The sequence below is a fragment of the Oikopleura dioica genome, chromosome XSR (assembly GCF_907165135.1).
Source record: "Oikopleura dioica chromosome XSR, OKI2018_I68_1.0, whole genome shotgun sequence".
Classification (NCBI taxonomy): domain Eukaryota; kingdom Metazoa; phylum Chordata; class Appendicularia; order Copelata; family Oikopleuridae; genus Oikopleura; species Oikopleura dioica.
Genome location: NC_137294.1, coordinates 5,234,421 through 5,252,423, shown reverse-complemented (window position 1 = coordinate 5,252,423; position 18,003 = coordinate 5,234,421). Strand labels below are relative to the sequence as shown.

General features: G+C 42.9%; 8 protein-coding genes across 9 annotated transcripts; all 8 read left to right on the top strand.

Moving 5' to 3' along the window:
* The first annotated feature begins 12 nt into the window (after window positions 1-12).
* On the top strand, window positions 13-6,524 carry LOC145709509 (uncharacterized). 2 transcript variants are annotated; one of them, XM_081787197.1, is made up of 9 exons: window positions 13-155; window positions 201-291; window positions 4,398-4,631; window positions 4,678-4,726; window positions 4,770-4,944; window positions 4,992-5,400; window positions 5,446-5,791; window positions 5,837-6,149; window positions 6,191-6,524. In XM_081787197.1, exons 3-9 carry the CDS (start codon window positions 4,551-4,553, stop codon window positions 6,282-6,284), a joined length of 1,467 nt encoding a protein of 488 aa, XP_081643323.1. In that variant the 5' UTR covers window positions 13-155; window positions 201-291; window positions 4,398-4,550; the 3' UTR covers window positions 6,285-6,524. The 2 variants fall into 2 exon arrangements, with proteins under 2 accessions (XP_081643323.1, XP_081643322.1); XM_081787196.1 differs by having other exon boundaries at window positions 4,389-4,631.
* A 32-nt stretch (window positions 6,525-6,556) lies between these two features.
* LOC145710073 (uncharacterized) lies at window positions 6,557-9,171 on the top strand. Its single transcript, XM_081787762.1, has 9 exons — window positions 6,557-6,922; window positions 6,968-7,069; window positions 7,113-7,203; window positions 7,252-7,440; window positions 7,481-7,765; window positions 7,811-8,009; window positions 8,053-8,233; window positions 8,278-8,803; window positions 8,847-9,171. The coding sequence occupies exons 1-9, from the start codon at window positions 6,563-6,565 to the stop codon at window positions 9,035-9,037; spliced, it is 2,124 nt and encodes a 707-aa protein (XP_081643888.1). The 5' UTR covers window positions 6,557-6,562; the 3' UTR covers window positions 9,038-9,171.
* Window positions 9,172-9,194: 23 nt separating this feature from the next.
* LOC145710070 (nucleolar protein 56-like) lies at window positions 9,195-11,323 on the top strand. Its single transcript, XM_081787760.1, is given in 11 exon segments — window positions 9,195-9,381; window positions 9,421-9,441; window positions 9,444-9,602; window positions 9,605-9,711; window positions 9,755-10,213; window positions 10,255-10,390; window positions 10,432-10,646; window positions 10,691-10,810; window positions 10,852-10,974; window positions 11,017-11,106; window positions 11,153-11,323. Coding segments are annotated over 11 exon segments (1,677 nt in total). The 5' UTR covers window positions 9,195-9,200; the 3' UTR covers window positions 11,219-11,323.
* An 11-nt stretch (window positions 11,324-11,334) lies between these two features.
* Window positions 11,335-13,067, top strand: LOC145710072 (GDP-fucose protein O-fucosyltransferase 2-like). The gene is made up of 6 exons (XM_081787761.1): window positions 11,335-11,626; window positions 11,697-11,910; window positions 11,968-12,187; window positions 12,232-12,597; window positions 12,645-12,780; window positions 12,822-13,067. Exons 1-6 carry the CDS (start codon window positions 11,364-11,366, stop codon window positions 12,961-12,963), a joined length of 1,341 nt encoding a protein of 446 aa, XP_081643887.1. The 5' UTR covers window positions 11,335-11,363; the 3' UTR covers window positions 12,964-13,067.
* A 14-nt stretch (window positions 13,068-13,081) lies between these two features.
* Window positions 13,082-14,361, top strand: LOC145710069 (uncharacterized). The gene is made up of 2 exons (XM_081787759.1): window positions 13,082-13,673; window positions 13,975-14,361. The coding sequence occupies exons 1-2, from the start codon at window positions 13,098-13,100 to the stop codon at window positions 14,038-14,040; spliced, it is 642 nt and encodes a 213-aa protein (XP_081643885.1). The 5' UTR covers window positions 13,082-13,097; the 3' UTR covers window positions 14,041-14,361.
* Window positions 14,362-14,372: 11 nt separating this feature from the next.
* LOC145710068 (large ribosomal subunit protein bL21m-like) lies at window positions 14,373-15,044 on the top strand. Its single transcript, XM_081787758.1, has 3 exons — window positions 14,373-14,481; window positions 14,569-14,826; window positions 14,869-15,044. Exons 1-3 carry the CDS (start codon window positions 14,400-14,402, stop codon window positions 15,021-15,023), a joined length of 495 nt encoding a protein of 164 aa, XP_081643884.1. The 5' UTR covers window positions 14,373-14,399; the 3' UTR covers window positions 15,024-15,044.
* Window positions 15,045-15,079: 35 nt separating this feature from the next.
* Window positions 15,080-16,276, top strand: LOC145709518 (pre-mRNA-splicing factor ISY1 homolog). Its single transcript, XM_081787206.1, has 6 exons — window positions 15,080-15,224; window positions 15,269-15,454; window positions 15,496-15,645; window positions 15,688-15,830; window positions 15,876-16,093; window positions 16,138-16,276. Exons 1-6 carry the CDS (start codon window positions 15,088-15,090, stop codon window positions 16,246-16,248), a joined length of 945 nt encoding a protein of 314 aa, XP_081643332.1. The 5' UTR covers window positions 15,080-15,087; the 3' UTR covers window positions 16,249-16,276.
* A 5-nt stretch (window positions 16,277-16,281) lies between these two features.
* Window positions 16,282-17,975, top strand: LOC145709513 (uncharacterized). The gene is made up of 8 exons (XM_081787200.1): window positions 16,282-16,401; window positions 16,468-16,715; window positions 16,757-16,880; window positions 16,988-17,215; window positions 17,258-17,392; window positions 17,433-17,562; window positions 17,629-17,728; window positions 17,779-17,975. The coding sequence occupies exons 1-8, from the start codon at window positions 16,323-16,325 to the stop codon at window positions 17,875-17,877; spliced, it is 1,143 nt and encodes a 380-aa protein (XP_081643326.1). The 5' UTR covers window positions 16,282-16,322; the 3' UTR covers window positions 17,878-17,975.
* The last annotated feature ends 28 nt before the right edge of the window (window positions 17,976-18,003 follow it).

The following is an 18,003-nucleotide window of genomic DNA, read 5'->3' as shown; positions in this document are numbered from 1 at the left end:
TACCGCGTCGAGCTCGACAAAATATCAAAGAGCATGAAATCACTCGCCGAGGAAACAGCAACGCTTCGCAAGGAACTCACGGCTGCTGGAAAAGACGAGCTCGCTTCTATCGTTTTCGACCTTCAAAAACAAGAAGAAGAACTTTTACTCATCAGGTAATCACATCTTTTTATCGATGAAGAGCTACAGTCGATTTTTAGCGCCGCGTACCAAGTTTCTCGAAGCGAGAAGAATGAGGACGAGGACGAATTAAAAGACACCCGAAGACGTATCCGAAACAGGATAGCTGAGGTGGGGTTTCAATTTAATTGCCTCAACTTACTTTTGGTCTAGCTCTTACAGTATACATATTCACCCTATACAACCATATATTTTTAGAATCGTCTCATCGAGCTTTAGTGCATTATCATAGCCGATTCCCGAAAAGCCGGCTTTTATCGGATTTTTATCGGTTTCGCCCATTTCGGACACACAAAATTTAAACAATCATATATTTTTAGAATCCTCATGACCTCTTCTTTCCACTCACAGTCTCAGTTTGTCGGATTTCCGGTTCAGCCGGTCAATTATCGGTTTTGGGCCAGTTTAAAAGTAAGATAAGGGATATGATATATTTTTCGAATGCTCTCATCAAGACCGATTAGTTGGTCAGAGAATCAGCCCCTCAAGTCCGAAAATTATCGGTTTTTGTCGGTTTTTAATAAAAAATCGTTTTTTTATTAAAAATAAATACTTCGAAGACTAGATTACCTTCTGCGCTCTAAAGCTTAACCGCTTTTCTGAAGAGCTGCGCTTGCGCGCGCAATTCCCCTTTCCAAAGACCATTTTACACCATCTAAATATTTAGACGATAAACTAAAATCAATGTTTCCGTTATTTTAATGGCAGTTATTATTGAAGAACATAGTATTGAAACTTTAAGAATCATAATTTAAGGTAAATATTAATCCAGTGGAGGGATGAAGGCATGTGGCAGTTTTCTTCTGGGCAGGTATTGTTTTTTTCTTCTTTTCGGTCGAGAACACGTTCACAAAAGGTATCTGTCGGGCGTTTTTTGAATTGAATTCTTGTTTCTTCCCATTTTCCATTCTCGTCCTTGCAAAGACGAAGCATATGATACTTTTTCTGGTTTATAAAATTCTTTTTTTTTTAAATTTCGATAAATCCTCATTATGTAACCGTCCCGATCGACTGCCTGTGACAGTTTTACCGCTTGTTCGCAGTCCGGGATCGCGCTTAAACTCCGAAATGTATCTTCCACTGAGATAAAACCCTCGGCTGTCCATTTTTTCACTCTCGAGCTCTCCGAAATGGCATTTCATGTCGTTGTTTAAGTAGTTGACGAGTCCATCGGCGCTGTCAACCAAACCAATGACGTCGAGACCATCTCCATTCAAGTCATTGCGGCCAAGATTGTTGTATAGGTTGGTGAGATCTCTTTTCACACATCCATGACTCGAATCTATTTCACCTGAAAAAATTAACAATGGCCCACATCACTTTCATACCTTTCCCATGTCCGGACACAGTCTTGAACCAGACGATTGTCTCAAAGTCGAATCGATCATCGAGGCTGTTAAAGAACCGGGGAAGGGTATAGAACATCTCCGCACTCCAGAATTGCGATTCTGCTCCATCACTCTGCACATAAAGGTTCTTTTTCGGGCCATACAACTGGTACGCTCGCTCCAATGACATCTTGATTCCGGCAAGAGAGAACAGTGGATCCTTCGGAGTTCTGACTTCTGCAAGGAGGTGTGTGTAGATCTTCCGAGGCTTTCCATCTGGACACTTTCCATAGCTGATATCGGAGAGGAGCGGGAACACATCCTTCCGGAAGTGCATGGTTTGCGTCTCCTGGATTTCTCTGGCACTGACACCCATGGCTATAATATGACGTCAGTATAGGATGGTTATAGGAAGATTCTGATGGCTAGTCAGAACTATTCTATATGATCTAGAGGCTCTAGAATGTCTTATAGGAAGGTTCTGATGGCTAGTCAGAACTATTCCATAGGATCTGGAGGCTCTAGAATGTCTTATAGGAAGATTCTGATGGCTAGCCAGAACAATTCCATAGGATCTGGAGGCTCTAGAATGTCTTATAGGAAGATTCTGATGGCTAGTCAGAACTATTCCATAGGATCTGGAGGCTCTAGAATGTCTTACGGGAAGATTCTGATGGCTAGTCAGAACTATTCCATAGAATCTGGAGGCTCTAGAATGTCTTATAGGAAGGTTCTGATGGCTAGCCAGAACTATTCCATAGGATCTGGAGGCTCTAGAATGTCTTATAAAGTTCTCACTATCCCTCTGAATCTTCCTATAGTTATTCGATACTCTCAAAATTCTCTAGAATAGTTCTGACTACTGATGATTCTGATGGTTAGTCAGGACTTTATCTGATGATATCAACTCATACCGTAGTCAGTGATGATCACAAGGGCGTCACTGTCGTAGGTGCAGGTGTCGAGAAGACTCTTGCTAAAGTTGTAACACTCACTATTCAGTTTATAGTGGTTCAAGAGTTTCTTTTGCGCACCAGAAGACATGCATCCCCTCAGAAGATAGTCAGTCAACAGATCCAGGAACTCTGACTTCGGTGCACTTTGCATGAGAATCTGCTCGCGTTTGTACTTGTTGTTGTTGCTGTCGACTCTTTCAATCTCACATAGATAGGCATACGTTATGTCCGCATCATCTGGTACTTCCTCAATGAGCAACTCTAGGCGAGCTCGGGCAAGGGCATATCCATCTTCACTGTCGTCGCAGTCGGTGCAGTGGTTTTCGAGGCATTTATAGGCATGACCAGAGTTTTCGCATACTGTTGTGTCCAATAATTGCTCTTCAGATATGGCAGGTCGCAAAGAAACTCGATTGATGGCCTTGCAGAAGAGTTCCACTTGTAGGTGACTGGGGCAGACGCATCTGAGAATGGATTCATCATCGGGGAGAGAAAGCCAGCAGGAGAAATGCTCCTGATAGATTCTCCGCAGCGTCGATAGGCTGCATTCGGGCATTTTCTCATCTTTGTATTGTCTAAGAAGTATCCAAAATGGTTTTCGTAGGTATCGCTTTCGTTTTAGTTGTCCAAGAACTTCGATTTCACTTCTTACTCGAGTTTCGAGATCGGAATTCTCCTCCAGAAAGCCGCATAAACTTGATTTCAAGTCGTCATTTTTCGATGTTGAACTGTAAGTATCAGGTCTCGTGTCTCCTAGGCACCTGTCGAGCTCTTTGTACTTCGGATGTTTCATCCAATACTGGCCCATCTCGGAATATTTCATGTCTTCTTTTGATATCTTGTCGAATTCGATGTCTCGAACTATCCATGGGAGAAGTTCAGAATGTCCAGTAGCAATTGCTTTATTTTGGTTATCATTTGTAGCAATTTTCTGATTTTACCTCTCATTTGACGAACAAAAACCGCTTCTTTGCTGTCCAGTTTACGTAAATTAACTGTAAAGATGGAATCCAAGATCTTTGAGAGGTTCTTCTCCATCCTTGGTAAGACGAGAATTGGTTCTTTTGGGGTCTAGAATAATTATTTGAATGATTTCTCTTTCAAAATTATTTCACAACCGATTTTTTTTACAAAAAAACCGACAAAAACCACCGCTGGCCCGTAAGAACACATCCAAAAATTAATTTCTAGCGAGAGAAATGTGTCTGGCAACTTCCATTTTGAGCATTTCATTTTCCAATTCTAGTTTTTTCATTTCCTGTTCTTTCTATCTTTTGATTTCTCCAGCGAGATTTTCTTCCACGCTTTCTTCTTTTTCCGTGGCTTCTCTCAAGGTAGAGTTCAAGAAAAGATAAAGAAAAGAAATCAATATTCTAGTGCTTTTTCTCTTTTTATTTTCTCTCTCTCTCTCTTCGACTTACAAGGAAATTTGATTCCTGATTCTGCAGTTGGTCAAAGATGATTCATTTCACCGAGAAAAGAGTCTGGCGATCTCTCGGTCGAAAAAACGACCATTGTGCGATAAAAACCGATAAAAAAGATAGAGAAGATTTTCAATAAGCTCAACTGATTCATCTTACCGAGAGCTTTCAGAAAATATATAATTTTATAATGATTTCTTTCATGAACGGTTAAAACCGATAAATGACCGATTTAACCGGAAATCCGACGAATTGAACTTGTCACTAGAAAGAAGAGGTCAAGAGGTTTCTAAAAATATATAATTTTCCAATCTTTACTTGTCAGAAATGGACAAAACCGATAAAAATCCGATATTTAGAGGTTTTTCAGGAATCGGCTATGATAAAGCACTAGAGCTCGACGAGACGATTCTAAAAATATATGGTTGTGTGGGGTGAATATGTATACTGTAAGAGCTGGACCAAAAGTAAGTTGAGGCAATTAAATTGAAACCCCACCTGAGCTTCTACAGGACTACCGGGCCGAGCTTGACTAGCAGATAACTCGCTCCTCAGTCTTCAAATTGAACTCACCCCCTTTTCTGCCACATGTATACTCATTCGTTTTTTGTTCAATAATTTTTCTGTTTCAATATTTTTGAAATTTCCAAAAAGCGTCAATATTAATGCGTTCGATTCAGAAAGACATGACGTCGGACATCATCGTGGAGACTGGGTGGGCGAAAAATCTTGTTCGCCAATTGCACGTAAGCTGTTTTCTTACATCAAGCAACGTATTAAAAATGATACTAGAGACAGCGATCCGACCCCCAGAGCAAATGTTGCGACGTCGTCTTTGAAGGCAAGAGCTACTTTAAAGAGCTTTATTTATTTATTTTCGTTAGTCGAGAATAAACTCCTGCCATGCCACCGCGCTGTTCTGTCGGCAATCGATTGTGAGCAGCTTCACGAAGTGCTCAGTCTACAAGACACGCCCGTGAGCATAAAGCTGGAGGACTTTCCCTTTGACGGTGTTACAGCCGTTCTCGATTTTATCTACACCGGGCATGCCCATATCAGGTGAATTTGACCAGTGTTTGGCGAAGATTCGAAACAGTCTTTTATAGCTCAGAGAATGTGCAAAACATTCTGACCGTGTCGACGTATTTTTCCGTGCACCAGCTTCGATCGAAATGCGAAAGTTTTCTTTACGAGCTGCAGACTTTGTCGCCCAGCTTGACCGTAAATGACCTCACTGAAAATATTCTTGCCCAGAACAACAACGAATCTACCCCTCCTGCCTCTACAAGCAACAACAATACCGAAGCAATCAACGGCGGCAACGACGGCTGCGTCGCCCAAGCTCCCGCTCAAGGGCCCTTTATGACAAATGAATGCCCATCCAACTCAGACATCACGCACTTGCTAGAAATTATTCGCACTAACCACCCGCCCCACACGCAGCCAATGCAGCCCAACCCGCTCGACTCCTTCTTAGTTCCCATGCAGACTATTCAGCTTAACGACCCAGAAAACGTAAGACCCAATCGCGCCATTAAATAAAGGGAGCCCCTTTCTTAGCATGAAGAAAGCATCAAAAACTGTTCTCAAAACAATCTCGAGTTCATCGAACCCACCTTATCCTCTTCTGTAACTGAAGCGATCATCAACAACCAACCCATCACGATCGTGTCGGACATGACAGAGCGCACCTGCGAGTTGTGCAGCCGCCATTTCATATCGCAAGACGAGCTTGATCGACATATTCAGATGGATCATAACAGTGTTGAAAAGAAATTTGAATGTACCATCTGCGGGAAGAGGCTCGCCAATAGGAAAACCCTCGCTCAGCACAGACGGTCACACAGAACTACTCAAAAGTCCCGTCATAGTTGCGAATACTGTACAAAAGATTTTTCGACTAAAGGTTGTTGTAGAATTTCCTAAACGCATATTTATCCTCGTCGTTCAGCTAACTACAACGCTCACTTGAAACGAATGCACCCCGACGAGTGTCAATTACTGATCACAGTGCATCAATGCGGCGAGTGCAATCGCACATTTCCGCGAGCCACAGATCTACGCACGCACCAGAAACGTCACCTGAACATTCGGGAGCATAAATGCCATTTTTGCGAGCAGTCTTTCGTAACGAAATCCAGTCTTCAAGTGCATCTAAGACGACACAACGGCGAGAAGCCGTACAAGTGCACGGAATGTTCAGCCGAGTTCGTCGATTCCTGTGGGTTGAAGAGGCACATCGACAACATTCATTCCGCAGTGAGGTGAGTTTTCCTTGATTTCATCCTTGGCTAGTTGTTATTAGGTGGAAGTGTGCAGACTGTGAGAAATGCTTCCGCACTAAAACGGCTTTGCATAATCACGAAAAACAGTGCGGCCTGCTTATTCAGAGCATCTGAGAATCAAGGGATTTCTAGCCAATTACTGCCCCTTCAGCAAAATAATTTACTCCTACAGTTCCACTTAAATACTATCGCCGCTAGAAAATATTTCTATAGAAGCTTAAAATCACCTGTCAGATGATAGTATAACATGTGTTTGTTGGATCGTATTCTATTCATAAATCATTCTAGATTCATATTTCATCACTGAGTTCATTGAATAATGTTTCAATCGTTTCGTACGATTGTTTGATTCTAGCCAAATTGCTTAACTCGTTTTTTTTCAGGCTGTTAGAATGTTTGAGCCTAGGGCTTTGAGGAAATTGGCGCCGAAACCAAGGAAAAGGGGTCAATCGGAATCGGACGATGAGTACCAAATCGACCTCACCGAACTTGATGAATCGATAGAAGAAGAGGAAAAATACGTCCTTGAAGAAGACGAAGCTCCCGTTGAGTACATTCCCCGAAAGAAAAGAAAGGCTCCTGTCGAGAAGGACGATCAGACAGACAATTTAAACGACGTGCTACATAATCAAGTTAGAAAAGATTACGGGAAGAACTGCGAAATGCTAGAAGCGAAGATTCTCGAAGATGCGAGCATTCTTGGCGATTTCGATAAACTTCGCATTTTAGAAAGTCTTTATGGAATCAAAAAGGTAACCGAACAAGGTTCAGTGAATAATGATAGTAATACTCCTTAGCTGTACAAAACGGAGCATAAAATTGCTGACATCAAGATAAGTGGCAAGCTGTTCGTCTGCGCGGAATGTGGCAAAAAATTCACAACGCGGCCAGGCATCAAGGTTTCTCCGATAGTAAATTGCTTGTATTAAAACAGCTTTATAGTATCACATCAATGGAAAATGTCCAGAAGTTGCATCGCTTCACAAGTGTCGATTTTGTGACTACCAGTCTGGGGAAACGTTCAAGATAGATAGTAAGTTGGCGAGGTTTTCTTCGGGATTACGATAATAGGAGAACTAAGGTCACATTCGTTTGGATCATTTGAAGCTGCAGACTGAATCGACTCCGAGGAAACCAGCGCAAACCATGTCTTGGCTCATGTCGGAGCAGCTTCTTCGGACGTCCTACAAATATAAGAATAATTCGGAACCAAACGAAACTCATTTGTCCTCTCCAATGTGGGCATCCGACGACACAGTTCTTCGGAAAGGTATTATCGTTATATCTCTGTGTTTCGTAAGAATGCTTAGGCTGGAAGTTTAGCAATACCGTCCGCGTTAAAGTGGGTAAAAAGTTAATGACCAAAAACGTCGAGCCACGCACGTCGTGGGAGACGTCCGACCATGCAGAGCATGGCTACAAATTCGAATGTAACAGTGGATTCCACAGTATTCGATGCTTCACCTGGCTCCGTGCTGGGCAAATTGATGCCTTCGCCATTTCTACTCCGCCTTTCAAAATAAATTCTTCCGATCTTCACTTTTCCTCATTTCTTCAATTCTGGTATTTCCCTTCTTCACTCATTTCAAAAAAAGGTAATTGGAATCTATTTCCGTTTCATATTACTTATTTCCATCTAGTGCATTCACCTTTACACCTCCTTACCAAACAATGTCCGTTCGCAATCAATGCCCTCATCCAAGTTGTGGACGATAGCAACGACGGTTACCTCGCGATGGCTTGCGATGATGGGATAATTCGACTGGTTCCGACCGGTATCGATCCCACTAATAAACAACGATTCGCTGTTGACTTTTCCCATAAAGAGCTCGTCCTCAAGTAAGTGCACGATTTAGGGGAACATCTAACTCATTTTTTGTAGCGGGCGTTCGCGATCCAACCCCCTTTCTATAGATTCTTTTAATGACCTGATCGTAGCTGGCTACGCATCAGGAATCGCCGCTGTGTACAAAGTTCTAGCTGCTCAACAAACAATTAAACCGCTTCAAGTTTTCGATACGCATGGACTTCCAATCAGTAGTATTTGCTTTCATTCTTTCGACGTAATATTCTTACCTTCTCCTCAATGATGAATTCTTTCATTTAGCACGATATATTTACCACTTCTTCCTTCGAGCGAATAACAACGATCTGGAGTCGCACTCGCGGCGAGCTCTACAGCACTGGAGACTCACCTTCACATATGATCCTCGACTCATGTTGGGTGCAGGATATGCTCGCACTGGCAACAGACAATGTGTTTCAAGATCACTTTGGAGTCGTTATTTACGATCCGAACTTCATGGATACTAGACTCAAGCAAAGAATAGGTTACGCCCAGCCTATTTCTTCGATGGATTATGCTCATCTCCACGGGACCCTTGCCATTGGTGATATTGATGGCCGCATCTCCCTAACTTCGTTGCCCAATCCTCGTAAGCAGATGAACATGACCCGAAAAGGATTTCAAACCGTTGTCATCTCCATTGCCTCAGTCTCCCCGCTCGCTGACAAAAAGGACGAAAAAGAGTTCGACGTGCTGTTTGAAGACCACAAAGATCTATCGAAGATTAGTGAACAAACTTCTTTGCCAACAAAGCGTGCTAATCTCAAGACAGGAGCCGTTCCGATCGGTAAAAGTATATTTGATTTAACTTAAGTCCAACAAGTTTTTAGATTTCAGCACTCTCACGAATTACAGTTCTGTTCGCTGGAATACTTCGGGTGCCAGATCATGTTGGCTCGGCTTCGCTAGTGGTAGTGGTGTCGTGAGAATACAATATATTCGCGGCCTGACCAGAGAAAGTCAAACAAGTACTCCTCTGACCCCGGCGCAATTGGAAGAAAAATGTACATCTTACAGTTGATTTTATATATTTATAACTGTTAAAACACCTTGCTTCTTAACCTCTCGTATTTTCGTATTTTCTTTCATCCTTGCAATATTTCATCTCAATATGTCAAATTCAAAGTACTTGCAATATAACTCCAAACAAAAGTACTCTTGTTGACTGATGAATCTTTCAGACAATGTTCGTATTATTCGAACATGCATCGGGCTACGTCCTTGTTCACTGTGAGCAAACCGATGACATCAGCGAGCTCAATGCCAACGACTGGGCTAGCTTCAGCCAGCTTGTAAAGCTGAAGGCTTTCCAGCCCTTCACATCCGCGGCAATTGCCCTGGATAACATGAATGCTATCTCTGAAGGTAATCATCAAAAATCGTCTCTTATTCACCATCGATTAGGTCTTATCCACGCTGACTTGAAAAATTCCTCGTCAACAATGTCCCGAAGGGTCAGTCTGTCGGTATCAATGACCAGCGACTCCTTCAGGTCGTCAAGGAAGAGCTTGACATGAGCGTTGCTGGAGGCGACATTGTCCTTGAAGTCTGTCGAGGCGTTCGACAGAACATCGACAAGTTGATCAAGCCTTTGAATCTGAAAAAGAAGGCGGCGCCCAGCTTGGTCTCTCGCACTCTTACTCACGAACCAAGGTCAAGTTCAACGTCAATCGAATGGACAACATGGTCATCCAGGTAAATATCAAAAATGCAATTCTTGTGTTAGATATCAACGTAGGCCATCGCTCTTATCGACCAGCTCGACAAGGATATCAACACCTTTGCCATGCGAGTGCGCGAGTGGTACGGCTACCACTTCCCAGAGATGGTTCGTCTCGTCAACGACAACTATCAGTACTGTCAACTGATCGGTCTCATCAAAATGCGAAAGAACCTTACCAACCCAAGTGACGAGCTTGTTGAATCCATCGAAAAAGTCGTCATGGACACTGCAAAGACGCAGGCCATCTGCGACTGTGCTCGAGCTTCCATGGGAATGGACATTTCCGAATTTGATCTGATCAACATCGAGATCTTCGCCAAAAAGGTTATCAGCCTCGCTGACTACCGAAAGAAGCTCCAGCAGTACCTCAGTGACAAGATGAGCAACGTCGCTCCATCACTTGCCGCTCTTATCGGCGACGTCGTCGGCGCTCGACTTATCTCCCACGCTGGCTCTTTGACCAAACTTGCCAAGGTAAAAAAGGTTGATCTAAGCTGTTTTATTCATTTCTTCAGTATCCCGCCTCTACTGTCCAAATTCTCGGTGCTGAGAAGGCTCTTTTCCGAGCCCTCAAAACAAAGGGAAATACTCCCAAGTACGGTCTTCTTTTCCACTCTACCTTTATTGGTCGAGCCACTGCCAAAAACAAGGGTAAAGTCAACTTCACTCAACGAGAGTTTGACATGATTTAGGTCGAATTTCCCGATTCCTTGCCAACAAATGTTCCATTGCGTCTCGTATTGACGCCTTCTCCGAAAATCCCAACAACATCTTCGGAGACAAGCTCAAAGAACAGGTCGAAGAGCGACTCAAAATGTATGAGGACGGAGATGTACCACGAAAGAACATCGACGTTATGAAGGAGGCTATGGAAGCCGTCAAGAAAGCCCAGCCAGAAGACGAGGAGGTATAATAAGTTATTTCAAAATCATTTCTTAAAAGCATTATTAGAAGGCAGAGCTCGCTCCTACTAAGCGAAAGATCGAAGCCGTCGACGACGTCGACACCTCGGAAACTCCTTCCAAGAAGAAGAAAAAGAAGAAGGATAAGGTCAAAGAAGAACCATCCGAGGTATCTCTTTTATTAAGCTTCTAAATCTAACTCTGATGAAGGAGGCCTCAGAAGAAGTTACGGAGGAAACTCCCAAAAAGAAAAAGAAGAAGAAGAAAGTAAAGGAGGAAGCGAGTGAGGAGGCTGAGGAAGCTTCCGTCGAGCCCGAGACCGATTCGACCGAGGTAAGTAAATAGTTCTTCCAGAAAAAATTATGGCCTGTCTAGGTCAAAAAGAAAAAAAAGAAGAAGAAGTCGAAGGAAGCGGCAAGCGAGGAGGCCGAGGCTGAGGCTGTGACAGAGGAGACCTCTCAGGAGGTAACGCTTTGTTTCCCGATTGCATTTTCTAAATTATTTTCCCTAGGTCGAAGTTGACAGCTCCGAGAAGAAGAAGAAAAAGAAGAAAAAAAAGAAGGCAGCTGAAGAGTAAACCTTGCAGCAAGGTTACCTTCTTGGTACTCTCTGCTGAAGATGTTGTGCTTTAGTATTATTAATCTGTCCAACAACATCTGAACAAAAAAAGAGTCCTGACATACTTCCATCTAAATTCGGCGTTCTTAGATAGATCGAATTAAATGCGCTCGATTCCGTGTTGTCTATTGTCGTTTTTTCTGCAGGTAGCATTGGCCGAGGTTGGCGACAGGCCAAAGCGTTATTTGTTGTATGACACGAATCCTGGGGAAGGATTCAACTTACGCAGAGACGTCTATATAAGAATCGCAAATCTGGTCAAAGAACTTCGGAAAGATGGTCAGTATGACTGGACGTTGGTTTTGCCCCCATGGGGTAGAATAGGCTACCATTGGCAAGAGAGGGACATGGAACAGTCGAGGAATAGGTTTAAGCTAGAAATTTGAACCAGTTTTCTCTTATTTCTATGCGGAGTTCATAGATCAAACCAAAATGAGAATCAAATGGAGTACATTTTTCGAAGTAGACCAGCTCAATCGCTATATTCCCGTGATGGAACTTACCGATTACTTTGAAGCCATCGGGGAAGACAAAATTGACGAAGTTTGGTATCTACAGCGATACGCGGAGGGTTGGGGAGACGGCGGCTTTGTTGAAAGAGTTCATGAGCGCGACTGCATTGACGCTCCAGTTTATGAAACTGACGCAGGGCTAGGTTTCATTTTACTGTATTGTTTTCGAATTTTGATCTCACCAGCCTTATCAGACAAAAAATACCGAGGTTGGTTCTTTGGCTATCCTTCCACGCACGCAGTAAACTTCAAATGCGTATCGGTGCAAGGATTTTCGTCTGTCCTTGTCGAGCCTTTGAATGGTGGAAATACTACTGCGCGGTCAATTCTCCTCGATCGAGCTGAGAACGTTTTGCACAAATTTTATGGACAGTACGATTACTGGAGTGCACGCCGATCGATGGTTTTCAATAAAGGTTCGTTTTGTGCCTCTACTGACAGCTAAATTACTTATTGAAAGAGCTTCGAGAAGAAGCCGCCAAGTTCCGATCTCAGTTTCTGGATTCTAACGATGTAGACGATCGAACTGATATCTGGAATGAGTCGTGGGATTCCGTTGAACGGGACATCACAAAGCCGGACGCACTTGGTGGCGCATATATCGCTGTTCATCTGCGCAGAAAAGACTTTCTTTACGCTCGCAAAAAAGAGCTCCCATCGTTGAAAGGCGCTGCAAAGGAAATAAAGAAGCAAATGGAAATCTACGGTGTTAATAAAGTCTTCATTGCTACTGATGGTGTTCAAGGTGAAAGGGAAGAGATGAAAAAGCTTCTTGGCGCGGATAAGGTCGGAGAAACGTTTAACTTCTATGAAGACGATTATCTAGGTTTTCTTTTACGAACCGACTCCAGAAGCAGAGAAAAATTCAAAAAGGGGGAGTCGCTATCATTGATCAAATAATCTGCGCCAATGGTCGATACTTTGTCGGATCCAAAGAGTCCACGTTCAGTTTCAGAATTCAGGAAGAGCGTGAAATTATGGGATTTGATCCTGATAGGACTTACAATCGGTAAAATGATCTCTTATTGGTGTGAAAACACACTTCTTTAGGCTTTGTCCAGATGATCGGCAGCGTACTTGTATTGTCGACCGAAGCAAGGGGATCGACGAGCGAGAGGATACGAAAAAACATAAGTGCTGCGATCATCACACTCACTGGAAAATTGTTTACGAGCCAGGAAGACACTACTAATACCATTATTCAATTCACGATTGCTTCCTCTTCTAGTTCATTACACGCTGATACTAAAACTTCTTCATTTCTGTCTATCGCAATAACGAAATTCTGTAGATCAATCTTTATTCAGTTTCATTTGTTTAGAAAAAATGTCTTACCCGTATCCTGGTGGCGGCGGTGGTTATCCGCCACAAGGGCCACCTGGAGGTGGGTACCCCCAAGGACCCCCGGGTGGTGGGTATCCGCCCCAAAACCAAGGCGGTTATCCCGGTGCACAACCTTCAGCACCACCGGCATCTGGGTATCCTCCTAACACTGGGTATCCACAACCAGGCATGCCTGGTGGACCGGGTGGTGCTCCAGGTTACCCAGCATATCCTCCTAACCAGGGTCAGCCGGGAGGATATCCTCCGCAGCATGGAGGTTATCCAAATCCTGGTGGTCCTCCTCCTATGGGCGGTGGATATCCTGCTCCAGGAGGTCATCCTAACTACAATCCTCATGGTGGATATGGAGGCGCACCGCCCGCACCTTACCCATCACACACTGGAGGTGGTCTCCCTCCACCTCACGCTCCACCAGGTGGATATGGAGGCCCTATGGGCGGATATGGCGGCCATGGGGGACACTACAAGCCACACAAGCATCATAGACATCGACGCGGCTCCTCGTCGTCCTCTTCATCATCTTGTTCCTCTGATGACGGATGGAAGCACCTTCCAAAGGTAAAAGCTACTTCCCAGGGAGCGCCCATCTTTCTCTTTGAAGAGTGATCCACGTTGGCAGAGAGCTTTTATGAAGGTTGCGGTTCTTTGATCAGAATAGCCTTTATAATAACTTTATAAAACGATCTTTATGTAGTTGCTTGCAGTTATTATAAAACTAATCAAATAATCATGACGAAAAACTCACAAATATATATTTTTAGTCACCGGGTGTTATTTTTTTAATGGAAAAGCGTTTTTTTCGCTATGCAATGACACTTCAAGGAATATAAGACATTGATAATTTTCATATATTTTTTAGCATGAGCGCAAACGTCTTAAAAAACAGAAAAAGATGATGAAGAAGAAAGGAAAAATGCACTGGTGATGAGTTGCATTTTCCGGGGCTTTGTACTTCAAGTTCCTCTCATCTCGCTCTTAATCGACAGTTTCAATCTGTTCCTCTCGCCACGAATCATGATATGCATTCAAGAACACATTCATTCTTTCGCCTTTAAGTCTATTCTCTTTCAAATCGAGCCAAATTTCCTTACTTAACCCTTACTAAATTCAGTCTCAGTAATCAAAACTGTCGAAACCGTGTTATTATTTTTAATTCAGTACGAAATCGTCTTAATGCTCTTGTTTTTCCTTCTAATCATTCTTTTACGTTTGTATTTTCTTCTCTCCTAGGAATCATGTTCTCTTACTTTGACTCAATGCATTTATTGGTAGATTGGGAGATTCATGATTCGTACTTCTTTGAAAAGACTCGCCTCGGTTAGAGTTCCTTCCTACTACGATAGATTTGCCAAGCCACAACCTCCAGGTAAAAATTAGTTTAGAAAATCATCCTCTATTTGATCGCTTTCAATGACCTTGTGTTAATATATTTAATTGCATGTCCTACTTATAGCATCTGTTTCCAGTGCAGAATCATCCCAGCTCTGTGAACAGATTAACGAAGCGATAAAGACCTCCAATAGTCCGAATTTCGCTATATTGAACGTTGAATCCAATCAAGTCAGAGTGACAAATGGTGACTTGCTGGAAGTTCCTGCTGATTGGCCTTGTAAAGCTGGTGATGAAATCAAATTCGAGCATGTTCTTACTGCTGGGAGCACAGATTTCACCCTTGTTGGGAGACCGACAATATCTAGTGAAATTGTGGAAGGTATCATTTATACAGCTTTCAGTAGATATATTAGTATTTCAGTGATTGGAACATGCGTGGAGAAAAGAATTAATGAGACGCCGTTCGTGCGATTCCGGAATCCACGTGCACCGCGGAAACCGGCGCTCTCTTTCAAACGCGAAGTTTACACTACTTTTAGAATTAATTCCGTAACTGTTAAACCAACTCTGAGTTAAAGTCAAAGAAGATAAGAATATGCGGTAAATTTGGATTAATAATCGATGACGAGTTTAGACAAGAATGGCGCGTAATTCGGAGAAGGCGATGACGGCGCTCGCCCGATGGCGTCAGCTCAAGATCGACTCCGAAACCAGCGGCGGTCGCTACAACGGAGTTAGAAAACGACCTTTTCTCGCGGAGGAATGCTCTGATGTCAGGTTTGTGGGAGACACCGTCGATCTTCTTATTACGTTTGCTCCAGGAGTTGCAAAAGATGGCGACGTGAAATCATCCAGGAGATCTCGCAAAAAATGGCGCAAATCCAAAACGCTGGCCTTGGTGAATTCCGTCTCAGAGATCTCAACGACGAAATCAACAAGTTGATACGCGAAAAGAGGCATTGGGAAGAAAGAATCAAAAAGCTAGGAGGCCCAGATTATATATCCAGGTTGTCTTTGAAATCGTTTTTCTTTTATCAACAGTTTTTAGTAACAAAATGCTGGACAATGACGGGAAGGAGCTACAGTGGAATCGGGGTTACAAGTATTTTGGGGCGGCAAAAGACCTGCCAGGAGTTAAGGAACTCTTTGAGCCAGACCCGCCTAAGCCTATAAAAAAGACTCGCGCAGAATATATGAGGTTTTGTCGAATTCACAAAAAATAAATATAAAATTCTTCTAGATATGTTGACGCTCATTATTTTGGATACATGGACGAAGAGGACGGCCAAGTACTCCCGCACGAGGCTGAGGCAGAGAGGAAAGCGAGAGCAGAAGCAATCGAAAATTATGAAATGGACAAAGAATTGGCGGCAATGAAAAACGGTGATAATTGTAGCACTTTGGTTCTTATATTCACCTTTTTTCTAGATGACTGGGACCAGGACATTTACGCAACGGAGCCGCGAAATACTGATCTAGATCCAGTCAACGAGAACTTTGCCGGCCTCGCTGTGGGCGATCCAAGCAAGTCAAAAGAGAAAAAAGAAACGAGCGAGAAGAAACCCGAAAGTGAAAAGATTGAAGAAGTCTCAAGTGCTACGGGTGAAAAAACCTTTAGAGCTGCGCACGTTCCTGTTCCTACCCAGGCAAGGACATTAATCCAAAGTTCCCCCTTTCACGCTGTATTTAGGATGAAATCCAAGCAGCAATGCTCCGGAAGAAAAAAATTGAGCTCTTACAAACTTATGCGAACGAAACGCTCTCGTCCCAATCTGTCGAAGCTAGAATTCTTCTAGGATAATTTTTACTGCCTGATCTCACCTACCAACAATGTTGTCAAACCCATTAAAATAACAATTTCTACGTTCAGATAGTATGTCGAAAGACATACTCAACAGCAAGTTTGTGCTGCAAAAGTATGCAAAAGAAAGACGATTCGAAGAGTCCGATCAGTGTAAGTCAGGATGCCTATGTCATCTTGAAGCACTTTGCGAAATTTGATCGAAAACGATTCTTTCAGCCTTGCTTGGTCGTCTACTTACAGTGCGATGCAACGACATGAAGCTGAAGGTCATCGGGGACCTGTCTCAGTTAAAAAATCTTGTCAAGCTCTACGTACGCAACAACGACATCGAATCCCTTCGTGGCGTTGAGACATCGCCAAACTTGACGCATCTTTACATTATAAATAACTCCCTTTTCGAACTGGACAGCGTCTCTCGCCTCAGCAAACTGGAAAAGATCTACGCTGGCAAGAACCGAATTCAGGTAAAGCATAGCCTCTTTTCCCTCGTAAAGAGTTCAAAAAGGTTATTGAAGGACTCACAAACTTGGACAACTTGCTTGAGCTTCACATCGAGAACCAGAAGCTCTTTCCTGGAGAAAAAATGCATCTTGAGCCGGAATCTCTCTCCACTTTGAAAAACTTAGAAGGTAAATTTGGACAGAAATTTTTCAAAAATAACTATTTGATCTGATTTTGTAGAATCTTTCTCGCGAACATTATTCACAGAAAATAGTGAAGATTACATTGATTTAAGTGTTGAATGTCTCTGGAAACGGCCTTGCTACGCTAGAATTTTGTGCTTTCTTGCCCAAACTTGTCAGTCTCCGCTGCGAGGACAATAATATCACCCGCTTCAACGAGTTAAAAGTGCTAGAGCACTGTCGCGAGCTGCGCTATGTGTACATGAAAGGAAACCCCATCGCTAAAATGTCCAAATACAGAGACCACATCATTCTCAACGTCATGAAAATAACTCAGATAGGTAAAGTTGAGATCGAATTTTAATGATTACATTTGGGTTTAGATGATAAAGATGTTACGCGAAATGAAATCAATTTCTTGCGAAAATGGAACGATTTCAGAATTTCACAGTCGCAAGAATCCCTTCGTCTGCAAAGAAGACACGAAGCGCACACACTCGTCGACTACGGCCACCACAGTATGGCTTGTGTCCTGTTAATTCATTGCTAGTGATTTAGATGGACTGCCTTCTGGTTACGCACATGTGCAGGAGCTACTCAAAAAGCGCAGCGATATTGATTATTCGCTCTCCGCAACTCAACTTGGCACCAACTATACTAAACCAGTCAAGTGGACGAGATCTGCCCAGTAAGAAAAATCTTCTTATATCATAATTATCTCCTGAAAATCGATAATAGTAACTTTAAATTCTAGTCAGCGGCCAAATAGCCCCGTCGGAGCAAATGGAGAGCGACCAACTGTTGTGGCGACTGAAATTAACCCGCCAGATCCAGCAGGAGCAGGGGATGTAAAGGTTCTTATAAGTTCAATAAAATGAAGGAATAAATTATTATATGCCTGAAGGTTGACGGCGAAGAGAATGAAAAGCAAAACCAGAAGCCTCTCATGCTAGTGCCTCAAAAGAACGTATCGCTGGAGCGTTACTTTGAAGATGGAAATTGAAAGACTTTCAATTTCGCCCCATTTCCAGTTCTGTTTCCATTTTCTAGTACATTGTTACCTGCCTTGTATATTTTTGTACTCACACTATATTTTTGATAGAAAAAGGCCTTGTCTTCATTGAATAAT